General features: G+C 33.2%; 2 protein-coding genes across 2 annotated transcripts; both read left to right on the top strand.

Annotated features, from left to right (window-relative positions):
- On the top strand, nucleotides 1–19,972 carry LOC106708044 (coatomer subunit delta). The gene is made up of 16 exons (XM_045684676.1): nucleotides 1–7; nucleotides 747–862; nucleotides 13,954–13,993; nucleotides 14,074–14,194; nucleotides 14,312–14,414; nucleotides 14,684–14,803; nucleotides 14,880–14,939; nucleotides 15,172–15,283; nucleotides 15,777–15,870; nucleotides 16,502–16,657; nucleotides 17,182–17,258; nucleotides 17,327–17,415; nucleotides 17,959–18,109; nucleotides 18,942–19,053; nucleotides 19,361–19,483; nucleotides 19,670–19,972. Exons 1-16 carry the CDS (start codon nucleotides 1–3, stop codon nucleotides 19,836–19,838), a joined length of 1,650 nt encoding a protein of 549 aa, XP_045540632.1. The 3' UTR covers nucleotides 19,839–19,972.
- A 310-nt stretch (nucleotides 19,973–20,282) lies between these two features.
- LOC106708018 lies at nucleotides 20,283–22,291 on the top strand. The gene is made up of 4 exons (XM_014499469.2): nucleotides 20,283–20,394; nucleotides 20,792–20,960; nucleotides 21,240–21,498; nucleotides 21,890–22,291. The coding sequence occupies exons 2-4, from the start codon at nucleotides 20,899–20,901 to the stop codon at nucleotides 22,289–22,291; spliced, it is 723 nt and encodes a 240-aa protein (XP_014354955.2). The 5' UTR covers nucleotides 20,283–20,394; nucleotides 20,792–20,898.
- Nucleotides 22,292–22,635: the final 344 nt, after the last annotated feature.

The raw sequence follows: 22,635 nt of genomic DNA on the forward strand, positions 1-22,635 counted from the left end.
ATGATCAGTAATAACGCTTTGTCCTGGTTTTGCTTATGCAGGTAAAGATTACTAACAATTTAAAAAGGTAGAAAATCTTTGTGAAGTCAGAGAAATATGTATATGTAAAAATTTTTCAATGACCAAAGGCAACTTTGTATTTTTCTTCAACATTTCATCTATTTCGTCAACACATAACATAGAGGCACATATAAATTAAATCTTGAATATTGTCTAAGTATAAAGGACCGAAAAAAAATTAACAATTTTATTATATTTGTATTAAAATTCGGCTGAAAAAATCTGATTAATGCTAGACTACAAAATGGTCGAGTTACTGGATTAATAATAATTAGGCCAACAGGGCGTCCTATTTCGTAACAACTTCGATAATTGGCTCATCATTAGAACGGTCTATAAATATCACTGGCCATTAAAGAACGCCTAATTAAAAAAAAAAGTGTAATTATTTTAAAAATGGAACAGGAGATCTTACCGGTTCTAATCAAAATAAAGATGGCATAATAAAAAAAGTATTCAAAAACCAACTGTCCGTCCACCCAACCATCCGCGCGGAAAAAAAAACTTGTAGCTTATGAGTTTTACATCTGTGCCAAATTTAATCAAGATTAATTAAGGCGTTCTGGAGATACCTTCTATTCATCCATCCATATAAAGTTCAAATTTATAATATTAGTAAGTAACATAGTAAGATGGAACGCGTGTTCTTACCAATTGGTCCAGTACATGTCGTACACGTTGAGGAGTACGGGCGCTTGGCCGGGGCGAGGCGGGCGCGGCTCGCTGCGGCGCGGCAGCAGCGACATGCACGAAGGAAACATCGTGCAGATGCCGCACGACTGCACACAGTCAGATTAATATTGTTAGTAAGTTACATTAACACATACATACAAATGGATATAGCAACTTGGAAAGAGCGGCATCATCTATTCTTCATGGAAAGATCTACCCCCAAAGACTGAAGTTGCTTTGTGGAAAAGGAGTTTTATTGACTAAGCTATTGACCTTGCCCTATGTTTAAAGACCTGAAATAAATTTTATTCTCACAAAAGAATTAACTACTAAAGAAATATAAAATAAAACATTGACAAGCATTGAGATGTTTTAAATGTGGCTTAAAAATTATTGCGGTTTATAAAATTGCTTTTGTTCGTAGCACACTTAAATGGCTAAATATAATTTAAGTAATACTTAAGCTTGCTTGATACTGGCATATGAACAAGCTTGTCTTTTTTTTAAATTAAAAGCAAAGGATGTTTTACGCATTTTCCGTTTATGAGATTCGAGCATTATAATTAATAACTGATTCCATTCACAAAAAATGTACTGCGTAAAAAGGCAACTTCAAGCAAATTGTATTGCGACATATTGTTTTGCAGCTTAAATTTTTAATTCCATAAAAAGCTCTTAATTATACTAGATGTGTATTTTTTAAGAATTTCGCTATTTTGGCGGGAATTAACAATAAAATAGTGATAAAGTTCAAGGACGAAACAAAATTCGTTACAAGAAAGAGTCAGAAAGAGAAATAAATGAGCCACTCTCGCTCTATCCACGTGTCAAAGAGTAACGCAGTCACATTGTTTATATGCTATTTTTTATATTTATCTTACTAATATTATAAATGCGAATATTTGGATGGATGGATAAATGTTTGTTTGAAGGAATCTCCAGAACGAGTCAACGGATCCCGATGATATTTGACAAAGATGTACTAGGCTAGACTACTTATTATGTTTTTTTTTAATTCCGCGTGGACGGAGTCGCGGACGACAGCAAGTATGTTTATATTTTTGCCCTGTGATTTTACATTGCTTGGATATTATTTGAAGGCAAATACTACAAGGCAACAAGAAATAAATCAATTGTCTGTCAAAAGAAATACAAGCTTCATTTGTTAATTTTGTTTTTTGTTATTTTTTGCGACGTCTGGCAAATATTCTTCATAATAATAAACAAAACATCTATTTAACAAAACTGAAGGTAACGGATGCTTATGTAAAATTTAAATAAAGACCTTTGTATTTAAAACTTTGTTATATCGCTTTTATCAAATAAAATCTTAAAATGATTACTTTACTAATTACCAAGTACCGCGATTCTACGGCAAAATTAATTATAATTTGTCTCTAGCATATCTTACTTATATTATAAACTAGCTTTTACCCGCGACTTCGTCCGAGCGGAATAAAAAAATGTACACAAGATAAAAAAAAAGTTCCTATGTCCGTCTCCTAGTTCTAAGCTATTCTAGCCTCCCCATCAATTTCCAGCTAAATCAGTTCGACCGAACTTGAGTTATAAAAATTGTAACTAACACGACTTTCTTTTACATATATAGATGCGAATGTTTGGATGGATTTTTGTTAGAAGGTGTCTCAAGAACGGCTACATGGATGTCGCTGAAATTTGGCGTAGATGTAGAACATAGTGTGGAAGAACTTACTTTTAAGTTTTTTTTAAATACCGTGCGGACAGAGTCGCAGGCGGCAACTAGCATCAATATAATGTCAAATATAGCTAACCCTATTATCAAAGGTGGGCATTAACTCGTTAATCCGTTAATCGTTAATTAACGAAGTTAACATTTTCCTTAACGGATTAACTTTTAAGTTAAATTCAAAAAGTGTTAACGCTCTTGTTAACTTCCGCTAAATTCTACTTCCGTTAATTTAGTCCGTTAATTGTTACAATAGATACTTATTGACGTGTTGTCATATTATTTAAATTATGCATCAGGCTACATTCGTAAGTTCGGCTATGTTCGGCGACCGTCGGCGAGTCGAATGGTGAACGAGAACGAGAGAGAACGAGAACGAGCGAGTGTGATGCATGTTATACAATACACCGAGCGGCCGGGATAGACTTGATCAAAAGAGTACCACAGAATCCTTGTTAGAAAATAGTGACGATTTAAACAAACTTACCTCTATCAAATATTGCGAAGTTTAGGCGCTAGAAACCTTCAAAGTTTATTAATTATTTCACATTGACACAAATGTCTCGAAAAGTCTTTATTACATTTTATTCACATTAAAACTGGTTTTCATTTATTTAACATCACTTTTTTTAGAACAAGACTTTGTTATAAAATCAACATAAGGTTCGAAAACACTTTACTCTTAATACAATAATTGTTATACGTGAGACGCAAAATCTATTAAAAAAGATAAACTCTGCGTTGAATAGCAATCAAAATAATCGAGAGTGCATTACTCTTCAACGTCGTACCTAAAATACAACTAAACTTTGTTGCAGACAAAATGTTTATTTTAATGTTGGAGTTTAAAGACAATAAAAAATATAAAAAAAATAGTTTATGGTTCAATTGAAAAAGCGTACAAATAGGATTTTTTTGTCATTGCGTAGATAAGAAACAAACAATGAAAAATAAATTTAAAAATTCGAAAGACGAAATGTGCACGCAATAAACGTTCCTCAAAAACAAAAGGGATTTAGGTGTTTATTACCGTCGTTTGTTTTTTGGGGCTTCTTCATAGTCAACGAAAAATAATTTTACATTTTAAAAATATGAACAAAGGATCAAATGGACAGCCGCACAGAGAATTCGATAACGAACTCGATGGATTTATGGCCCCAACCCTTCTAATTGTCGGGGATGCACGTGCGCTGCGCAAAGACAATAGCGAAGATAATTTGTTTGTTTACAAAAAAAAGTATACGACAAAACGAGAAAGAATGAGGAAAAAGATAAAATAATTATGTTAGTGAAATAATGTTAAACTGTGTTATACTAAATTTAATATATGAAATGTCGCCACAAGTGACCTTTACAAAAAGACATCGATTTTTTTACGTATATCGAAAGTTTATTTTAAAATTAATCGATTGTCGTTGAAAATAATTCAAAACATATTCTTACTAATTAACTATAACGATTTTATAGGTGATAAGAAAGAGAGAAGACATCACCCGCGATCGGTTGTTTTCGTTATGTCGTGTAACTTCTGCTCTATACACTGAGAGTAATTTAACTTGATTTAACATATAACAATAGATCGGACGATAGATGATAGAAGTTATCGAAGGCATTGTATGGTTTGATGCGTTGAGATGTATCACTGTGGATTGGTTATATAGTTTATTTATCAATGTTATAATAAGTTTCCTCTGATGTTAGAAGTTTTATTAATAAATCTATATAAATAAATAAAAAGTACGTAAAAAATGATAAGTCTAGTCTGTTCATGGGTCCTTAGCTAAAATAAAATAAAAAATACTACCAAATTATACATAAAATTAAATGTTCAGTTGTTGGAGTATGAGCAAATGAATATCCGGGAGCAAATAGTAACAGATAAATGTAAATACTGCACAAAAGTTTTTTTTTTTATATTATCACATGTCTTAACTGTTTAATAGAAAATTTGTGTTGTCTAAATTTAGTTAGATCTCTAATTCCGTGACGTCGGATTGTCGATAAAAAAATTGACTGAAAAAGTCAATTGTCTATCATTGTCAGTGTAGTATATAAGTGTGTGTAACTAGTGCATGCTATGTCATTATTATGGTATTAGTACATCGCTCCTATTGTCTAAACTATATTTAGTATATTATATAACTAAACTATAGATAGGATTAGCGATCGCCCGAGATTTCGTAAGCGCAGTAAAAAAATAGCCTAAGTTCTATTGAAAGTCTCGACAAAATCGGTCCATACGATTCGGAGATTATTCGTATGGCCATTTCCCGCTTGCGCCTTATACTCGTAATATAAACAAAAATTAACTTTAACTGTTAACTTTAATTTGCGTTAAATTTTCGTAAATTAAACGCTTTAACGATTAACGAAGTTAAATTTTTATTTAACGAATTAACGATTAACGAAGTTAACTTTTTGATTAACTGTGCCCACCTATGCCTATTATCTTTATAATTAAGCACACACTAAGCCATTGTTATGGGTCGTTTCCACTGAAGCGTGGTTTTAACTTATTAGTTTGACTATCACTAAAATGATATCAGTGAACACCAGACATATTAAATTTCTAGCTGTCGCCCGCGACTCTGTCCGCACGGCATTAAAACTTAATAAGTAGTCTATATGTTCTTCCAGATTATGTTCTACATCTGTGCCAAATTTCATTAAGATCCGTTGAGCCGTTCCGGAGATACCTTCAAACAAACATCCATCTATCCATCTATTTGTACGTAAAGTTGTTCCATATTTTGTACGTAATCGTCAGGAATCAAATATGCTTTATATAAAAATTACAATTTAAAATTATTAGGCAAACTTTATTTATGAAAAATAAAGACGCCATAATAATATGTTTAAAATAATAGAAATCAATATACGGCGGCTAATTTTTTATTTCGAGCGGACGGAGAAGCGTGCAAGTGCTTATAAAACTATAATCTTAGCTTCAATGTCCTTGGCATTATTACGTTACTTATAATCTAAACATCAACATTACAAAATGGTACAAGTATACAAGGTCCATTTTACAAAAAAAAACTTAATTTTTTTTCCTGTTATTCTGACCATAAGAATTTTCTAAGCTATAATTTGATATTAAGCTATATCATAATAATCAAAAACAACATAAATCAGTTTATATCATACTAGCAGTCGCCCGCGAATCCGTCCGCGCGCAGTTAAAAAAACTAAATGGGGGGGGGTATGAAAAATAGATGTTGGCCGATTCTCAGACCTACTGAATGTGCTCACAAAATTTCATGAGAATCGGTCAAGCCGTTTCGGAGGAGTTCAAGTTCGAACACCGTGACACGAGAATTTTATATATTAGATTAAGGCAGACAGGTCATGAGAAATAACTTATTTAAGTCGATTAGTTACCAAGTAATTATGGCTTTTAAATACTGATGCCCTTACTCAGTAAAGAGGACAAGAAAATTAGGTATATTTGCGTGAATATAAAATTTATTACAGGGCCTTATTGGTTTTTCATCTCACCGTCCGCTTACAATCTCACTACTTATATTATAAACAAATTGTCATCAGCGATTGCGTTGGTGCGGAATTAAAAAAAACTTGATTAGTAGCCTATATGTTCTTTCAGATTATGTTCTACGTCTGTGCCAAACATCAAGATCCATTGAGCCGTTACTGAGATACCTTGTAACAAACATACATACATCTAAACATTCGCATTTATAATATACTAGCTTTTACCCGCGACTCCGTCCGCGCGAAATAAAAAATAGAAAACGGGGTAAAAATTATCCCATCAATTTTTAGCTAAATCAGTTCGACCGATCTTGAGTTATAATTAGTGTAACTAACACGACTTTCTTTTATATATATACTAGCTTTTACACGCGACTCCGTCCGCGCGGAATAAAAAAACATGCACACAAGATAAAAAAGTTCCTATGTCCGTCTTCTAGTTCTAAGCTACCTCCTCATCAATTTTCAGTCAAATCGATTCAGCCGTTCTTGAGTTATAAATAGTGTAACTAACACGTCTTTTATATATATATATATATATATAGATAGATGTATTTATATAAAGTTGATATTAACAATGTGTTTGTTAAGATATCGCGTGCCTCGTAACAATTGTACAAAAGATCAATTTGTCAAGCTGCCACTGATTGTAACGGAATTCGATTTAAGCGTGAATGGTATTTATGAATCAAATCTATATACATAAAATTTGCTATGGGATTTATGTTTCACCTGCGAATACGCAACGCTTAATATGTTCCATATTAGCTGTCACCCGCGACTCCGTACACGCGGAATAAAAAAAAAAACTTAATTCGTAGCCTCTGTGTACTTCCAAACTATGTTCTACATCTGTGGCAAATTTCAAGATTCGTTTTACTGTTCCGATAACTTCTAACAAACATCCACCCATACATTTATCGAACCCAGGATCTGCAGATTGCAAGTCAAGTGCTTAATTCCTAAGCCACTGACGTTCGGTTCGTTGGCTAGGGGTGGCTTGGCTCTTAGTGTAGATTTCTGTTACCAAAACTACTTACATATAAACTACTAATCGACATATCATCATCATCAGCTCACTATACGTCCCCACTGAGGGGCTCGGAGCCTACCCCAAGTTAGGGGTGACTAGGCCATAGTCAACCACGCTGGCCAAGTGCGGGTTGGTTGACTTCACACATATCTTTGAATTTCTTCTCAGATATGTGCAGGTTGCATCACGATGTTTTCCTTCACCGTAAGATTTTCGGATAAATGTACATATGTAAATCGAAAATCGAAAAACACATTGGTACATGCCGGGATTCGACATATAGAAGAAATAAATAAATATAGCAAAAAATATTGTAATTATACGTGGATACATATAGGCCGACTTTCTGACATACTAAATGCAACATTAGGAGTAAACGACGTAGCTTATATGCGTTGACGTGTGTGGAAGTGAGATAGATATAGGGTAGATGTACCGTTTGTGGCCACTTTAAGCGATTCCATATTTTTTATTTAGAATTTAATTAACTTAAGTAAAGTATATAATAACGTAATATGGATAAATGATATCTTTAATACATTAGTTATCGAATAATTAAAAGCAAATACCTTATAAACTTACTTTAGTTTAAAAAAATATAAATAATTAATCATACCTGCTGTTTCACCAGTAGTGGCCATAGAAGTACTACTTTTGGCCATCGGTTGCACCACTTGTGGCCATAATAAATAAAAGTTTTTGGTGGATGGAATATTATTAATATTTACTCAATTAATTAGCAAAATATCAATTTATTTTTAACGTATTTGAACATAAAATAATAAAACTGTTACAAGTAAAGAACTAAGTTAATTTTTAGACATTTTTCGCGGTTTTACAGATTTTTTCGCAGGTACCTAATTCTTTAGCTAATTTTTTTCTAGCTTTTTCCTCTAATTTCTCTTGTTTCATCTTTTTATTTCTTTCAATTCTCTCTTCTCTTTCAATTTTTTTAATTTTTTTTTCTTCTTCTTTGTCATTTTTTTCTTTTTCTTTAGCTTCCATGATTTCTATCCACTTATCAGCTGTTATTACTGAAGGCAAATGTTCAGCAGCACGTTTGCGCTTTGATGACTGTTTTTTAGACTTAGGCCACATAACTATTTCATTTATGACTTCGTCTAATGATTTTCGACGCATTGTTATAGTATTAGATACATTTTCCGTGCTAACAGAAGAAACAGCATCAGGTTTTATTACCTCAATAGTAACAGGTGATGACTGGATAGCGTTATCAATTGAAGGAAGAATTGATCTAACAATGGTAGACTCATTATCAATATCTAAAGGGATAGGAGGTTCAAGTAAGAAAGGAACTCCAAAATCTGAATTTTGCTTAGGACTGTGAGAGATGAAGGTTTCCAATTGTTCATCGACTAAAAAAGAATAAAAAACAAAATTAAATTAAAACATGATTTTAAAATTAAATTAAAAAACCAAGGGAAAGACACTAAAAACCGATTAACATTAGGAAGTGTTCAAATTTTTGTTTTGTCTAATTATATACTCACCATCATCAAGAACAGACTCTGAAAATTCAGGAAACGGAAATTCAATAATGTCGTTGTCATTGGGAATCGATGGATTGAGATCTTTAGACGCGAGAGTGAGGCACGATGAAGATTGCAGTTCAATATCAACATTCTTATCATCTTCTACAGCCTTGACCCAAAGATCATACAAAAGCTCATATTTATCATCAGCTTCCCAACCAATGCCTGCGGCTCTTGCGTTCTTGAATCGTTGCAAAACTTCTGCATCAATTTTACTTTCAACGAATTGTCGATGAGATGAAACTTGTGATGATTTTTGTGAATCAGATTTGTTAAAAATATTGTGATTATTTTGAGATTCTTTCATCTCAACGCATTTAGTGTAATCAACCGCGTCAGCATCGAATGGACATATGCCACAAGCTTTAAATCCACTCTTAATAACATTAACAAAATTTTCTTCATTGATGAGCTTTGACAAAAAAGCTGGGACATTATGTTTTTGCACATCAGCACCATTATTTTCGATTCGCCAATTACGGACCAAATTCTTCCACCGTTGTTTTAACGGGAAAAAAAAAGATACATCGAGTGGCTGGAGAATATGTGTTGCGTGTGGCGGAAAACAGCATAGGATTATTTGTTTTTCTTTACAGAACTTACTTAGATGGATCGACATGTGAGAGACATGACCATCTAAGAATACAATCACTGGAAGTTCAATTTCGCTCTCTTGAAGAAATGGATAAAAAACATTTGTGAAGTATTCATAAAAAGCTTCACTAGTCATCCATCCGTTTTCCGACTTCCCTATCCCCCAATTCTTTGGAGCAGAATCAACACAAATCTTCGGTAATCGTTCGTATTTAAATATTGTTAATGGGGGTGCAAACTCTCCAGCAGCATTAACATTAAACAACGTCGTTACGTTTTCTTTCTCATTACCAGCTACGTCGTAGACAGCCTTTCCTCTTTCGGCCAAAACAAGACCACCCTTTGGCGCAAGATGTATTGCTGTTTCATCCATATCAAAAACCCGTCTAGGATCTTCAAGAATTTTAATATCTTCACCAAGCTCTTCGGCCACATGCGAAAACCAAGAACGTATACCACTCTCAGTGACAACTGCCCGAACCTTGCAAAGATGTTCAGCTCTTTTTTGTCCAACGCATGGATGACGTTTAAGGAAACCTTCAAACCACTTTCTTCCAGGGATATTGTTTTTAAACGGATTTTTCATCCCTTCTGCTTCCACTAATTGTTTCACAGAGTGTATCAAAAAATCCTTATTTATCGGAAAACCCATCTTACTAGTCCCTAACAACCATTCTTCCAATTTTTCTTCGATATGATGACCAAGTACAGATTCCGGACCCACGCGACCTGAAGATTCTGGAGCTCTTCCTTTCATCTTATTACGCAATGTCGTTCTAGGAATATTATATTGTTTAGATGCCGATGCAATAGCAGTTCCACTTTTGATTAACTCTAAAGCCTTTTTTAAATCAGCTTCAGAATACTTAAAAAACGTCCTTTTAGGTTTGCTGATTGTCGCTTGAGAAGACTTTGGAATTTTCTCCACGGTCTTCTTTTTTATTTTCGATGGCATTTTAATTTCTAAAATAGAAAAAATTAAAGAATTAATTATTAGTTTAATGATTAACATCTTTTATTAATTATTTTAAAATTAATAACCACATAATATACACGCGAGTAACTCAAGTTGTCAAGCAAATAAATATGATGGCCAAAACTGGAAAATACATGCACCACTTGTGGTCATGGCATGACTAAAAGTAGCGCTTGTATGTTTTTGTTGTACCAGTTGTGGCCATGGGTTATTTTATTAATATTTTAGGTTATTTTTAGTAAATTAATGTTTTTTTATCTAATTTTAAGCTATTTCAATAGTATAAATAAAAAATATTCAAAGAATATTAAGATTTTCGACAAATATCACTAATTTACTTACCAGGGTCGTTATGCAGATTCTTATTAGAAATCGATGAAATTTCTCAGATACACCACACGTCCAGAAATGTTTTGAATTATTTTTTACACAATACGCGTAACGGCTAAAGAGAAGAGTTCACAGCGTTGCCAACATATCAAAAAATCCTAAAGTAAACTACGTGATACAATAAAAATAACTAAACAGTTAATATTTAGTTATAAATGTCAAAATGGCCACAAACGGAACAGTGGCCACAAACGGTACATCTACCCTATATCTGTCAGGATTGTGCCAAATGGAAATCCATGATCTCGCCCTATCTGTTTAGGTCAAGGGCTTGATTTACGTATATGCGATTGTAAAGGCACTATTGAATCTGTATTGAAACATATAACATACTAGCTGTCGCCCGCGACTCCGTCCGCGCGCAGTTAAAAAAAAATGAAAAATAGATGTTGGCCGATTCTCAGACCTACTGAATATGCTCACAAAATTTCATGAGAATCGGTCAAGCCGTTTCGGAGGAGTACGGGAACGAAAACTGTGACACGAGAATTTTATACATTAGATTTTAACGTAGTATAGCTTTGTTTTCCAAGTATTACATACTAGTTTTGCCCGCGACTTCGTCCGCCTGAAATACTGTCTTAAATATAGTCATATTAATATAGAGTAAATTCGGATAAAATTTCATTCAACAAAATCAACTTGAAAATCATTCTTCTTACTTAATAATATAAATGCGAATGTTTAGATGGATGGATGTTCGTTACATGTTATCTCCAGAATGGCTGCATGGATCTCAATGAAATTTGGTATAGATGTAGAACACTGTCTGGAAAAACACATAGGCTACCGATAATAACGGAAGTATGTACGGTTCTCGAGTGATGCGTTTGATTTCATAATCTATATATATAAAAGAAAGTCGTGTTAGTTACACTATTTATAACTCTGGATCAGTCGAACTGATTTAGCTGAAAATTGATGGGGAGGTAACTTAGAACTAGGAGACAGACATAGGAACTTTTTTATCTTGTGTGCATTTTTTTTATACCGCGCGGACGGCGTCGCGGGTAAAAGCTAGTTAAATATGAAAGTGTTTAAGATTGAATAGATATTTTTGAATTCAATGGAAATGTGAAATTATTTTTACAGTTCTTCCAGACTATGTTCTAAAACATTGCCGAAATTCATCAAGATCCGTTGAGTTGTTCCGGAGATACCTTCAACCAATCCATCCATGTAAACATTTGCATTGATAACATTTTTGTATTAATATTTATCAAACATAAATATATTGTAAATGTAGGTAGTTTTGAATAACATATCATCAAAATAAATGAGTACAAACCAACCGCTGTTTCATTACAACCTATATATTACACAATCCCACCTTCTTTGGAGTACCCATGATATATAATTTTTTCCTCATTTTAAATTACATAAATTAACACACACATAAACAAGAAAATAACATAACTATAACATAAATGCACATTTTAGTTACTTTACTATAGTACTGAAATGCTTTCCTATAGACAAAGGTATTAGTCATTCAATTTAAAGTCTCATTACTTAAACTGCACAGATAAGATAATGGTTTACGAATTTATGAGTGTGTCAATTACCTGGTTTGATATTTAATCTGCCAGATAATCTGTCATAATCTTATTAAAGACCATTAAAAGTCCTTAACTAGTCTAAGATCAGTTTAAAAAAAAAGAACAACTTTTTTTCTATTAAGAAGACTTATTAGTTATACAGCCAAGTGCAGCAGCACTTTTTTTTTTATGATAACTGGGTTCGTATAGTAACATAAATTTCTGTGTGTAAAAATCTTGTGTGTTTATACAATTTGTATATATGTAATGAATTATTAAATGAGCAAATAAAAACTACAACATTTAGCTATGTAAAAACTATAAATAAATGCATGTAAAATTGTTTGCCTGACTGACAAGAAGGTTTTATATTTTATGGGTATTGCAGTGAGGTGTCATGAATTTTGATATTATTTTTTAGATTGTCAGTGTATAGTCAGTCGAGCTATCCTTTTTACTAATTTTAAACATGCATTAAGGTGTACACAAGACATTGTAGGGTGCACAAAACATAAACTGTGCTAGCTACAATACAAATTGATAACAGATCTTACAAGGTTAGGATTTTCGTGGGGCTCCTCCTGCAAGATAATAGGGGAGTTTATCAGAGGGTCCCGGTCATCCCCGGGACAGCCCCCCGAGCCTCCCCCGTCTGTACGGTTACGGCATTCACATCTCCTCATTTCTATGCATACTTCTGAACTTCGGACTGTGGTTTTGTCCTTTAGTATGCAAATTTTACATCAATATTTAAAAATTAAGAGATGAATTATAATAAATATTAAATGAGCTTTAGCATATTAGTCAAATAAATTCGACATTATAGAACCTTGATAAATATATTTATTGAGTGAAAACTATAAATAAATACTAATATAAGAAATACCTCAAAATCACTCTCTAATAAATGTTGATCCATGTTGATATCAGATATCAACAGTAACTATATCTAGTACTAGATGAATAACAAACTACTTTGAATATCAGTAATGGGTATGTTGACTAAATACGATAAGAATACTCTTCGAACCTAAAATCTATCAGGCATAAAGATATATGTATTGTATGCAAATTAAATGTAGGATCAGTAGCCGAAATAATGATAGTATATCAACAATAACAAACGCCAATACGAGAGCATATAACCTTAAGTATCAATTACAACTAAAAGTGTAAAGATGCAAAATAATTAAATCTACTCACTACTGTTTGTTTGTTGGCCTTTGAAATATCAAGACGAATTCCATAGAATTAAATCTCCCACTTAAATAGTTGCCTTCATCTTACATACAGCAATAGTAATAACTTTAGAAAAATGTAAGTTTTTCACTGAAATGTAGAAATAAATGTACGAAAATACAAAACGAACACAATGTGCTACGAGTTCGGTGCTGACATATCTGACATTTTTATTGCATTGCTTGGTTGATGGTTGATGTTCCGTTCCGCTGTTCCACAATAATTTTATAAAGATAATTAAATGTTCATTTTCTCGTACTTAATCAGATTATTCATTAAATTATTAGATGTGGTAAATATTACGTAAAATAAAGTAACTTTTAAGTTATGGTAAAGGATTAGTTAAATAAAAAAATCCACGTAACAAGAAAGTTGTCGAGAAGGTGTCAAAAGTGTTGCTTGTGAACAAAAATAATTGATTTGAAAATTAAAAAATAAATGTCTACACGTCATCTTCGCTTAGTGTGTCAGATTGTTGTCAAAAAATTTTAAACACGAAACTCACCAAAATATCGGATAATATTTATATTCAAAATGGTAATAATGTGATTTTACTTTATTTTAAACATCCCTTCATATATATCTCATTAGTACCAGAAGAAAAATTAGGAAAAATTTAATATAAATGATTGAAAACTAATATATTTTTGCGGCATAAATTTTTTATGATTTCAATGTGTGTTTTCATTTGATTTCAGGTGCTTATAGCTGCGACAGTATGTACGAAAGCAGGGAAAGGTATTTAAAAAAGTTTTCATCCTTTATTGTAATAATTCATTAAAGAAGCCACGCCAAGATAACAATTATTTCAATTTCAGCATTAGTGTCTCGGCAGTTTGTAGAGATGACGAAAGCACGTATAGAAGGGTTATTAGCAGCCTTTCCGAAACTAATGACCGGTGGAAGGCAACATACTTTTGTAGAGACAGAATCTGTCAGGTAAATTTCTTGTCCTTTTTTTTACAAAATGTATATTATATTATATTATACTTTGGTACTTATTATATTTTGGTTAAAATTCTATTGTTCCTACAGACATTGTATTTCTATTTTTAGATATGTGTATCAGCCGTTGGATAAGTTATATATGTTGCTAATTACAACTAAGGCTAGTAACATTTTAGAAGACTTGGAAACATTGCGGCTGTTCAGTAGAGTTGTAAGTAATATTATATATCCTTCATAGTATATATATTAGGTAATTAAAATTATTTCTATTAATGTATGCCTTTTTTAAATGAGTTAAATTATTGACATTCATTTAAATTAACTGTTTAGATACTTCTCTATTAACCACTAAAGCATCTTGTGTCAGTTTGCTGAATTCTCTTGATATATTTTTTTGTAGCTTGATGTATTAATATATAGAGTAGCTCTTTTACTATATACTCTACCTATCCCACTTTAAAATTGTATGTTTAATATCAGGTACCAGAGTATTGCACTCAACTAACAGAGACGGAAGTGTTGAACCAAGCTTTCAATTTGCTGTTTGCATTTGACGAGATTGTGGCACTTGGTTACAGGGAGAGTGTCAATTTGGCGCAGGTAACATTTTATTGTAGACAATATATTAATGGACTGTAAAAGATTTTTTCTGGGTTTATCATGTTTTTCTTTCCAGGTTCGCTCATTTGTTGAGATGGACTCACATGAAGAGAAAATCTACCAAGCAGTGAGACAGGTATATTATAGTAGAGATTAGTGCTTTAGTTTAATGAAATAGTATTTTTGATTAAATTAATACACAATGGATTAGATTTGGAGTTAATAGGTATTCAATTAGTTAGTACATATCTTCTTTCCACATCACTATGTAACATCAGGGGGAATTATGTTCAAGCTTTAAAATAATGGATGTTTTTGTATACTAAATTTTTGAGAAAATAACTTGAAAAAAATTATAATTCTAACAGACACAAGAACGTGAAGCTGCGAACCGTATGCGCGAGCGTGCGAAGGAATTACAGCGAGAGAGACTGGAGGCGGCCAAACGTGGGCAGACTCCGCGCTCCAGCACCGCATTCAGTGAGCTCTATAATTCTATTTGTTAATTTAAAAAAAAAACCGACTGACTGTACTACTGTGAAATTCAGGGGAAAGATTCCTTATTAAACAAAACCATATATGTTGAAAAAAACATTATCTAACTGACTCAAGAGGCCCTATATACTTTCCATCATCATCAGCTCACTATACAATACTTAGGGGCTCGGAGTCTACCCCAAGTTAGGGGCGACTATGCCTTAGTCAACCACGCTGATCCAGTGCGGGTTGACTTCACACATATCATTGAATTTCTACTCAGATATGTGCAGCATCAAGATGTTTTCCTTCATCGTAAGAACGTCGGATATATGTACATATTTAAATCGAAAAACACATCGTTACATGGCAGGATTCGAACCTAAGACCTGCAGATTGCAAGTCAGGTGCTTAACCCCTGAGCCACCAACATACTCTCTATGATTGATTAATTTAATTTTGCAGTTATAAATATATATGTTAATATTTTCAATAGGCGGTGGTTTCGGTAATTCCTCTCTGGCATCAGTCACCATGTCATCAAGCTCTCCGATAGCTGAGAAGTTGCCCACTACACCGGTTCGTGAAACGTAAGTATTTTGTCTGTGTCTAACTGTGTGTTTCCACTGCCAATGCACCTTTACAAAAACATCAATTTAACATCTCTTTTTTAACCAACAATTTAGAATATTTTAACACAATAATTCTGGTTAATTGACACATGTACAGTGGCGTTTGTTTACGGTGGTGTAGTTACAGAAAAACTTTGTGACAACTTAAAAATAATCTTTTAGAATAATATCCATATTTTGATTAGATTTAACTATAGATTACTTTCACTGTACGTCATCTTTAGTATAGTGTGGAATACGTTAATATTAGAATACTAGCTGTCGCCCGCGACTCCGTCCGCGCGCAGTTAAAAAAACTTAGTAGGGGTATGAAAAATAGATGTTAGCCGATTCTCAGACCTACTGAATATGCTCACTAAATTTCATGAGAATCGGTCAAGCCGTTTCGGAGGAGTTCAAGTTCGAACCCCGTGACACGAGAATTTTATATATAAGATTACGAAGTTCAAAGGTAGTTTTTCAGGTGGATTACCGCTAAAAAACCCAACGTAACAATATTTTACAACAGGAATCAATAAGAAAATATGACAGAAAAAGGAAAACAATCCACACGAAAATTAAAAAAACAAAATCAATGTACGTGTTACAGACAAGCGGCAAGTTCAGCAATGAAGTTGTCATCTCGCGGTGCAGATGTAGACTCATTCGTATCTCGTCTTGCCAAGGAAGGTGATGTGGCCGCCCTCACGCCGCAAGTCACTACTGTTGCTAAGGACAAGGCACCTATACCTGCCGACCATAAAGAGTAAGTTATTTTAACTAACTACCGTTTACTAAAACAGTTCAATTCAATGATTAACTCCAATATGTTTTTGTACAGCTTCGATACAAAGTCAAAATTAAGTAACTTGAGGACCGTCAATTTCCATATATGGTGGCCATTAGGAAATTTAACTCTTTTATTTCTGTAAAAATTGTGTTTATATAATTACTAGCTGTTGCTCGCGACTCCATCTGCACGGAATTTAAAAAAACTTAATAAATTGCTTATGTGTTTGTCCAGACTATCATCTACATTTGTGCCAAATTTCATCAAGATCTGTTAAGTCATTCCGGAGTCAAACATCCATAGATCCATCCAAAAATTCGCATTTATAATATTAATAAGAATAGTAAGATACGACTAAGTTTCGAGTTTTACTTTGGGTACAGTTTGTATAAGAGTTTGGATTGTAACTAGGTACAATAATGGACATTTTAAGATACTAGTCGTACGAATTCGGGGCTCGTCACTAGTAAAGTTACATAGTTGCTATGTTTGTCTTTCAGTGTGCATTTACGATTTGAGGAACGTTTGAGCCTCACCCTAGGACGAGATGGAGATATACAGAACTTTGAACTCTCAGGTAATTGTTTTAAAGTCGCTTATCATTTGTCATATTGTTTCTCGAAAACTTATATTTTGCTTTTTCAGGTCTTTTGACGCTCCGCATAGTTAATGAGCAGTATGGACGTATACATGTACATATTGATAACAAGGATACAAGACCTCTGCAGTTACAGGTTAGTGGAAATACACCTTAAAGTTCGCATGTAAAAACCCTACTTAATGTACCATTATCCTATACGGTAGAATATGAAAGTACAGTCAAAGCAGTTCACGGTGTCTACATATAGAAAAATTGCCTTTTTCTTTGCAACGAGAATAACTCCACCCCTCCCTACAACATAACCAAATAAGTAGTAGCGAGTTGCGCTTACGACGGCATAACAGTAATGAAAATGGAATACCGCTTGATTCCCTGATAGTACATCGATCTGCTTAAAATTTGTAAACTGTTTTAACTACAGTTCATAAAGTAAAGGACGTCGTAATTCGTCATCGTCACTTAAGTGTATTACGTCAATCGGACAGAAACTACAAATGACGAACAAATATGTAGATAACTTTTAGGAAATATTATAAAACTTTTTCGAGATCTAACAATTAAATTTTCGTTCATTTTGTTCACGAAGAAATCTAATTTAGTCACTCATGAAAACGTCCAAGTGGTATTTATTAGACCGAATGGTATTCTTAATACAATTTTGTATGACACTTGTCAGACTCATCCAAACGTAGACAAGGAGGCGTTCCGATCTAGCGGGGTCATAGGTTTAAAACAAGTCCAGCGACCGTTCCCCATGCACAGTGATGTCGGCGTACTCAAATGGCGGCTCACCACCGGCAATGATGACAAACTGGCTCCCCTCTCAGGTAGGACACTAGTTATAATTAAATACTTTAAAAAGAAAGGAAAAAAAATATCAACATCTTATTTTTTATTACTAATACTAGGTTTTACCCGCGACTCTGTCCGCGCGGAATAAAAAATAAAAAACGGGGTAAAAATTATCCTATGTCCGTTTCCTGGTTCTAAGCTACCTGCCCACCAATTTTCAGTCAAATCGATTCAGCCGTTCTTGAGTTACAAATAGTGTAATTAACACGACTTTCTTTTATATATGTAGATAGATTATCAATGCGAAAGTTTAGATGAATGGATGTTTGGTTAAAAGTATCTCCGGAACGACAGAACTCATCTTGATGAAATTTGGCACAGATGTAGAACATAGTCTTATATCATTATTATGTTATTTTTTTTATTTCCGCGCGGAAGTAGTCGCTGCCAAAAGCTAGTAGAATAAAAAACATAAAAAAATTACATGGCACAAACTTGATAAAAAAGTAATTTGAAAGAAGTAGGGACAGACGAAACTGTCTCTGTGCTGGTTTTCAGCTTTGCATTTTTATTGTGATTTTGACGAAATATTATCAATAGGTACATATTCTTAAGTGTTTTTAGAGAATTGTATGTTTTTATACTAAAATCACGTTAACGTTTTCATAAATAAATAGTTTTCCTTGTTTATTTTCTATATGTTGTGTTTTGTACAGTATCTTTCCGTGTGTATGAAGAATCACTGGTTAAAAATTTTTAAATAGTAGTTAAGTAGTTTCTGGATTGCTTCAAACTAATTCTGATCTATGAAATATTACCTATTTGTGTACTTTACTTGAGCATGAAATAACATGGTGATAAATGCAGTGAACTGTTGGCCATCTGAGGGCGCTAATGGCGGTTGTGACGTCAACATTGAATACGAGCTGGAGCAAGACCATTTAGTGTTAACCGATGTTGTCATCAACATTCCATTGCCGTGAGTTGTGATCTCTTATTAAATTATTTTGGTTGTATAAGCCCGATTTTTTGCTTTGGACTAAGAAATTATACCCACAATAACCGATAATCCAGTTTTAATAATGATTCACTACGGAATAAGGTCGAAAATTATTTATATTTGAACCACTTTTGGTTTTTTAATATAAATGAACAATTACTTCATTCATACGGTTCGATCTTCGATCACCTTTGAACCTTAAGAAAAAAATTAAAAAACTAAAAACCATAATAGCTTTTAAGTTTAACTGCTATATTTCATTAATGTTTAATTTTCTATGGAATAGATCTGGCAACACTTCGGTAGTTGTCCACCAATGGGAGGGCAGCTACTCGCAAAAAGGCCGCACTTTGTTGTGGAGCATTCCAGTTGTCAACAGACAACAAAAAACTGGCAGTTTGGAGTTCACGTAAGTACAGGAACATTCTAGAAAGAGTTTCTTTCAACAATAACAATTTTGGAAGGTTTTAGACATGTAACATACTAAAGTTTTACTCGACTGACAAGATGGTCATGTTTTTCGCGCGTTTTATAATTTTTTTTTATTTATTACAAATTGTATTATGCAATAATTTTATTAAACAATTAACTGCAGTGTAACACCAGCGATACCGAACGACTTCTTCCCGATAACTGTCACTTGGACATCTGAAACATCGCTGGCACAACTGACAGCTGTCAAAGTGACGCAAGCCGAGGACGGCTCCCCCGTAGACTTTTCGCAGGACATCAGCTTCCGACCCGATAAATACGAAGTCGTTTAATAAAAACTATTTTCAAATAAACTTTTTAGTGGTAAGATACTTTTTATTAAGTTAAATTTTATTACAATAGTTAAAAAAAAATTACATATTACATATTATGTTTGTCAAAATGTAACATAGAAATTTGGCGCCATTACACATTTTAGGTTAGGATAAGAAATGAAGAATAAATTAGTCAGTCAAGACAAAACTTTTTACAACATAATCACTATCATTCAAAATCTTCCATAATATTATGTCTATTAAAAATGAACATTTTTAATTTGCAGTACATATAAAATAACTTAATACATATTTCTAAAAAAAATAGTTGTAAAATGAAATGTAAAGGTTATTTTTGCGTATTACAATATTGTATACTTGAATTATCAAATATATTACCATGCTAATAAAATTTGTTTTATTTCATTCGTAAAACACCGTGAGATGTTAAAGCTATGGTTTATTTCGTTGTTACTATTTCTTGTACTGATAAGATGTTATTTATGTAGGAGAGATAATTTTTTTACTCGGCCTCGGAGAAAATCAAATGATTTATACAGAAAAAGTAAAACTGGTAAGTTTATGGTTTAAACAAAAAATGTTAAACAAAAAACTAAATTTTTAAATTTAGAACAAGTCATAGATACTTGTTCTGAATTTAAAAATCTAGTTATCCGACCGTTTGAATCACTCTATGTATTCTGTAAGGAAAACAAAGTGTGGGGAGACAAGAAAAAGATGGGCATTGGTCTTTATTATACCATCGGGCCATCGGGTATAATAAAGACTGCAGAAACAAGTTGGATGCATTTGGCCAAGAACAGGGAAACGTAAGGAAAGGATGGAGGAGGCTTTTACATGATAAAGGGCCGCAGAAAAAGACGAAATACCTAGTTTAATACGATTTATATTTCTTATTATAAAGTAAAGATATAATGTAATTCCGCTATGAAACTACAAAATAATTGCAGTATTCACAGCGCTGAGTAACTATGAGATAGATTCAACACCAGTTGCAGAAAAGAGATACAAATGGATAGCGAGAGTAGTGCACTCTAGAAATTACAACTACCCGCACATGTGTACTGCTGTGTGTATTGATACAAGGATATTTATAACTGCCGCTGCTTGTATATCCACGTAAGTTCCAGTTAACTGTTGGTAAAGTTCCTCATAGCAGTATGAGATAGCTTTTTTGGGACTATAGAGTAGACTGAACTAAACTTTATCCTTATGGATACAAGTACTAATCTTATACTCTTCCATCTGCTCTATTGGCTAGTGAGTAGTGTTAGAAACAATCTATGGTTTAAAGTGTACAGATCATTGATAGCAAATAGAAAATAAATGTAGATATTGTAGATGTAAAGATATAAAAAATTACATAGAAAATAAAATAATTGACAGAAAATATTCCAGATTAAAAGTGGTTCAGACTTCAATAATATATCAATATGGCCGCCTACACGCAATAGCTTTTGTAATACCATCAAATGGTTCACAGCAAGCGTTTGACGACATTGGTTTTATAATTGTTGTTAAAGATAATTCAATGAAATGGCGGTCGATAGGTTTATTTGATACAGTTAATAGAACTGATGATGATTTTGAATGGTTCGCACAAATATTTAATAGGGACGAGATTGAACATAAAGTTGTGGGATATACAGTCCCAAAGGTAAGATAGATTTTTAGGAATATTATAAATGTATTTTATAACCATTTAAATTGCTACATCATACTGATATAAATGCGAATGTTTAGATGTATGGATGTTTGTTTGAAGGTATCTCCAGAATGGCTAAATGAATCTGCATGAAATTTGGCATAGATGTAGAACATAGTCTAAAATAACACATAGGCTACTAATCGAGTTTTTAATCCCACCAGGACAGAGTCGCGGGCGACAACTAGTTTGTTATAGTTATTATTTAATTTGTAAGATGCACTAGTCATGAAAGTCATTGGCTAATTAAGTATAGCTTAATTTTGTTGCCAAGGTGATATATACTGTAATCATTTTGTATGCATTAAAGAATTATTGTCATAATTAATACATTTTTTAACAGATTATACACCATCTTGTGATACCAGACAAACAATTTTACCTCACGGAATTACCAGTTGTGGTCAATATTAATCTGTGCCCATCAATACTGACATTCAATAATCTTATATCTGGTTTCTACTCCCCGTGCTACCATTCCTGCTCAGTCTCAGATTATGAAATCGGTGCGAAATCTTGTGCATCTTACCACGGTGTGGAGGGAGCTGCTGTGTTTAATGTTGCTAGTAACAAATTGCTCGGTGTTGCCACATGGGGTCCGACTAATATGAAGCCATTGCCAGTTGGCTTCGCAGTGCCCAATTCAAAGAACTTTTTCGAAGATTACAATTGCGCTAAGAGGATACGTGACGATGAAAATTATCATAATTCAGGATATCAGGAACTTTGTGACTTAAATTTGTAAATTAAAAACAAATTAGCTTTATGATTAATTTATGAATAAAAACCAAAGAATGAAACAATCAACTGACTTCTGTCAGTTATTTCTCTTTTGCATTAGTATAAATCTATCTATATATATATCTAAAAATGAATTGCTGTTCGTTAGTCTCACTAAAACTCTAGAACGGCTGAACAGATTTATCTTATCTTAGTCTTGAAATGTTTGTGGAGGTCTAGGGAAGGTTTAAATGGCGAGAAAAAATTCATACCGTTATTAAGTTCTTTTTCCTGCGCGCGGACGGAGTCGCGGGCAACAGCTAGTGAACAATAAATAATCTGTGCTCCATAACATCTTGGCATTAATTA

This window comes from Papilio machaon, chromosome 27 (genome assembly GCF_912999745.1).
Source record: "Papilio machaon chromosome 27, ilPapMach1.1, whole genome shotgun sequence".
In the NCBI taxonomy this organism is placed as follows: Eukaryota; Metazoa; Arthropoda; class Insecta; order Lepidoptera; family Papilionidae; genus Papilio; species Papilio machaon.

Coding starts and splice junctions, on each gene's coding strand:
- LOC106708044 (XM_045684676.1), top strand. Junction 13,994..14,073: donor ATGTACGAAAGCAGGGAAAG/GTATTTAAAAAA, acceptor TTTCAATTTCAG/CATTAGTGTCTCGGCAGTTT. Junction 19,054..19,360: donor GTCATCAACATTCCATTGCC/GTGAGTTGTGAT, acceptor TCTATGGAATAG/ATCTGGCAACACTTCGGTAG.
- LOC106708018 (XM_014499469.2), top strand. CDS start 20,899: ATGTGTACTGCTGTGTGTATTGATACAAGGATATTTATAACTGCCGCT. Junction 20,961..21,239: donor GCCGCTGCTTGTATATCCAC/GTAAGTTCCAGT, acceptor AAAATATTCCAG/ATTAAAAGTGGTTCAGACTT. Junction 21,499..21,889: donor TGGGATATACAGTCCCAAAG/GTAAGATAGATT, acceptor ATTTTTTAACAG/ATTATACACCATCTTGTGAT.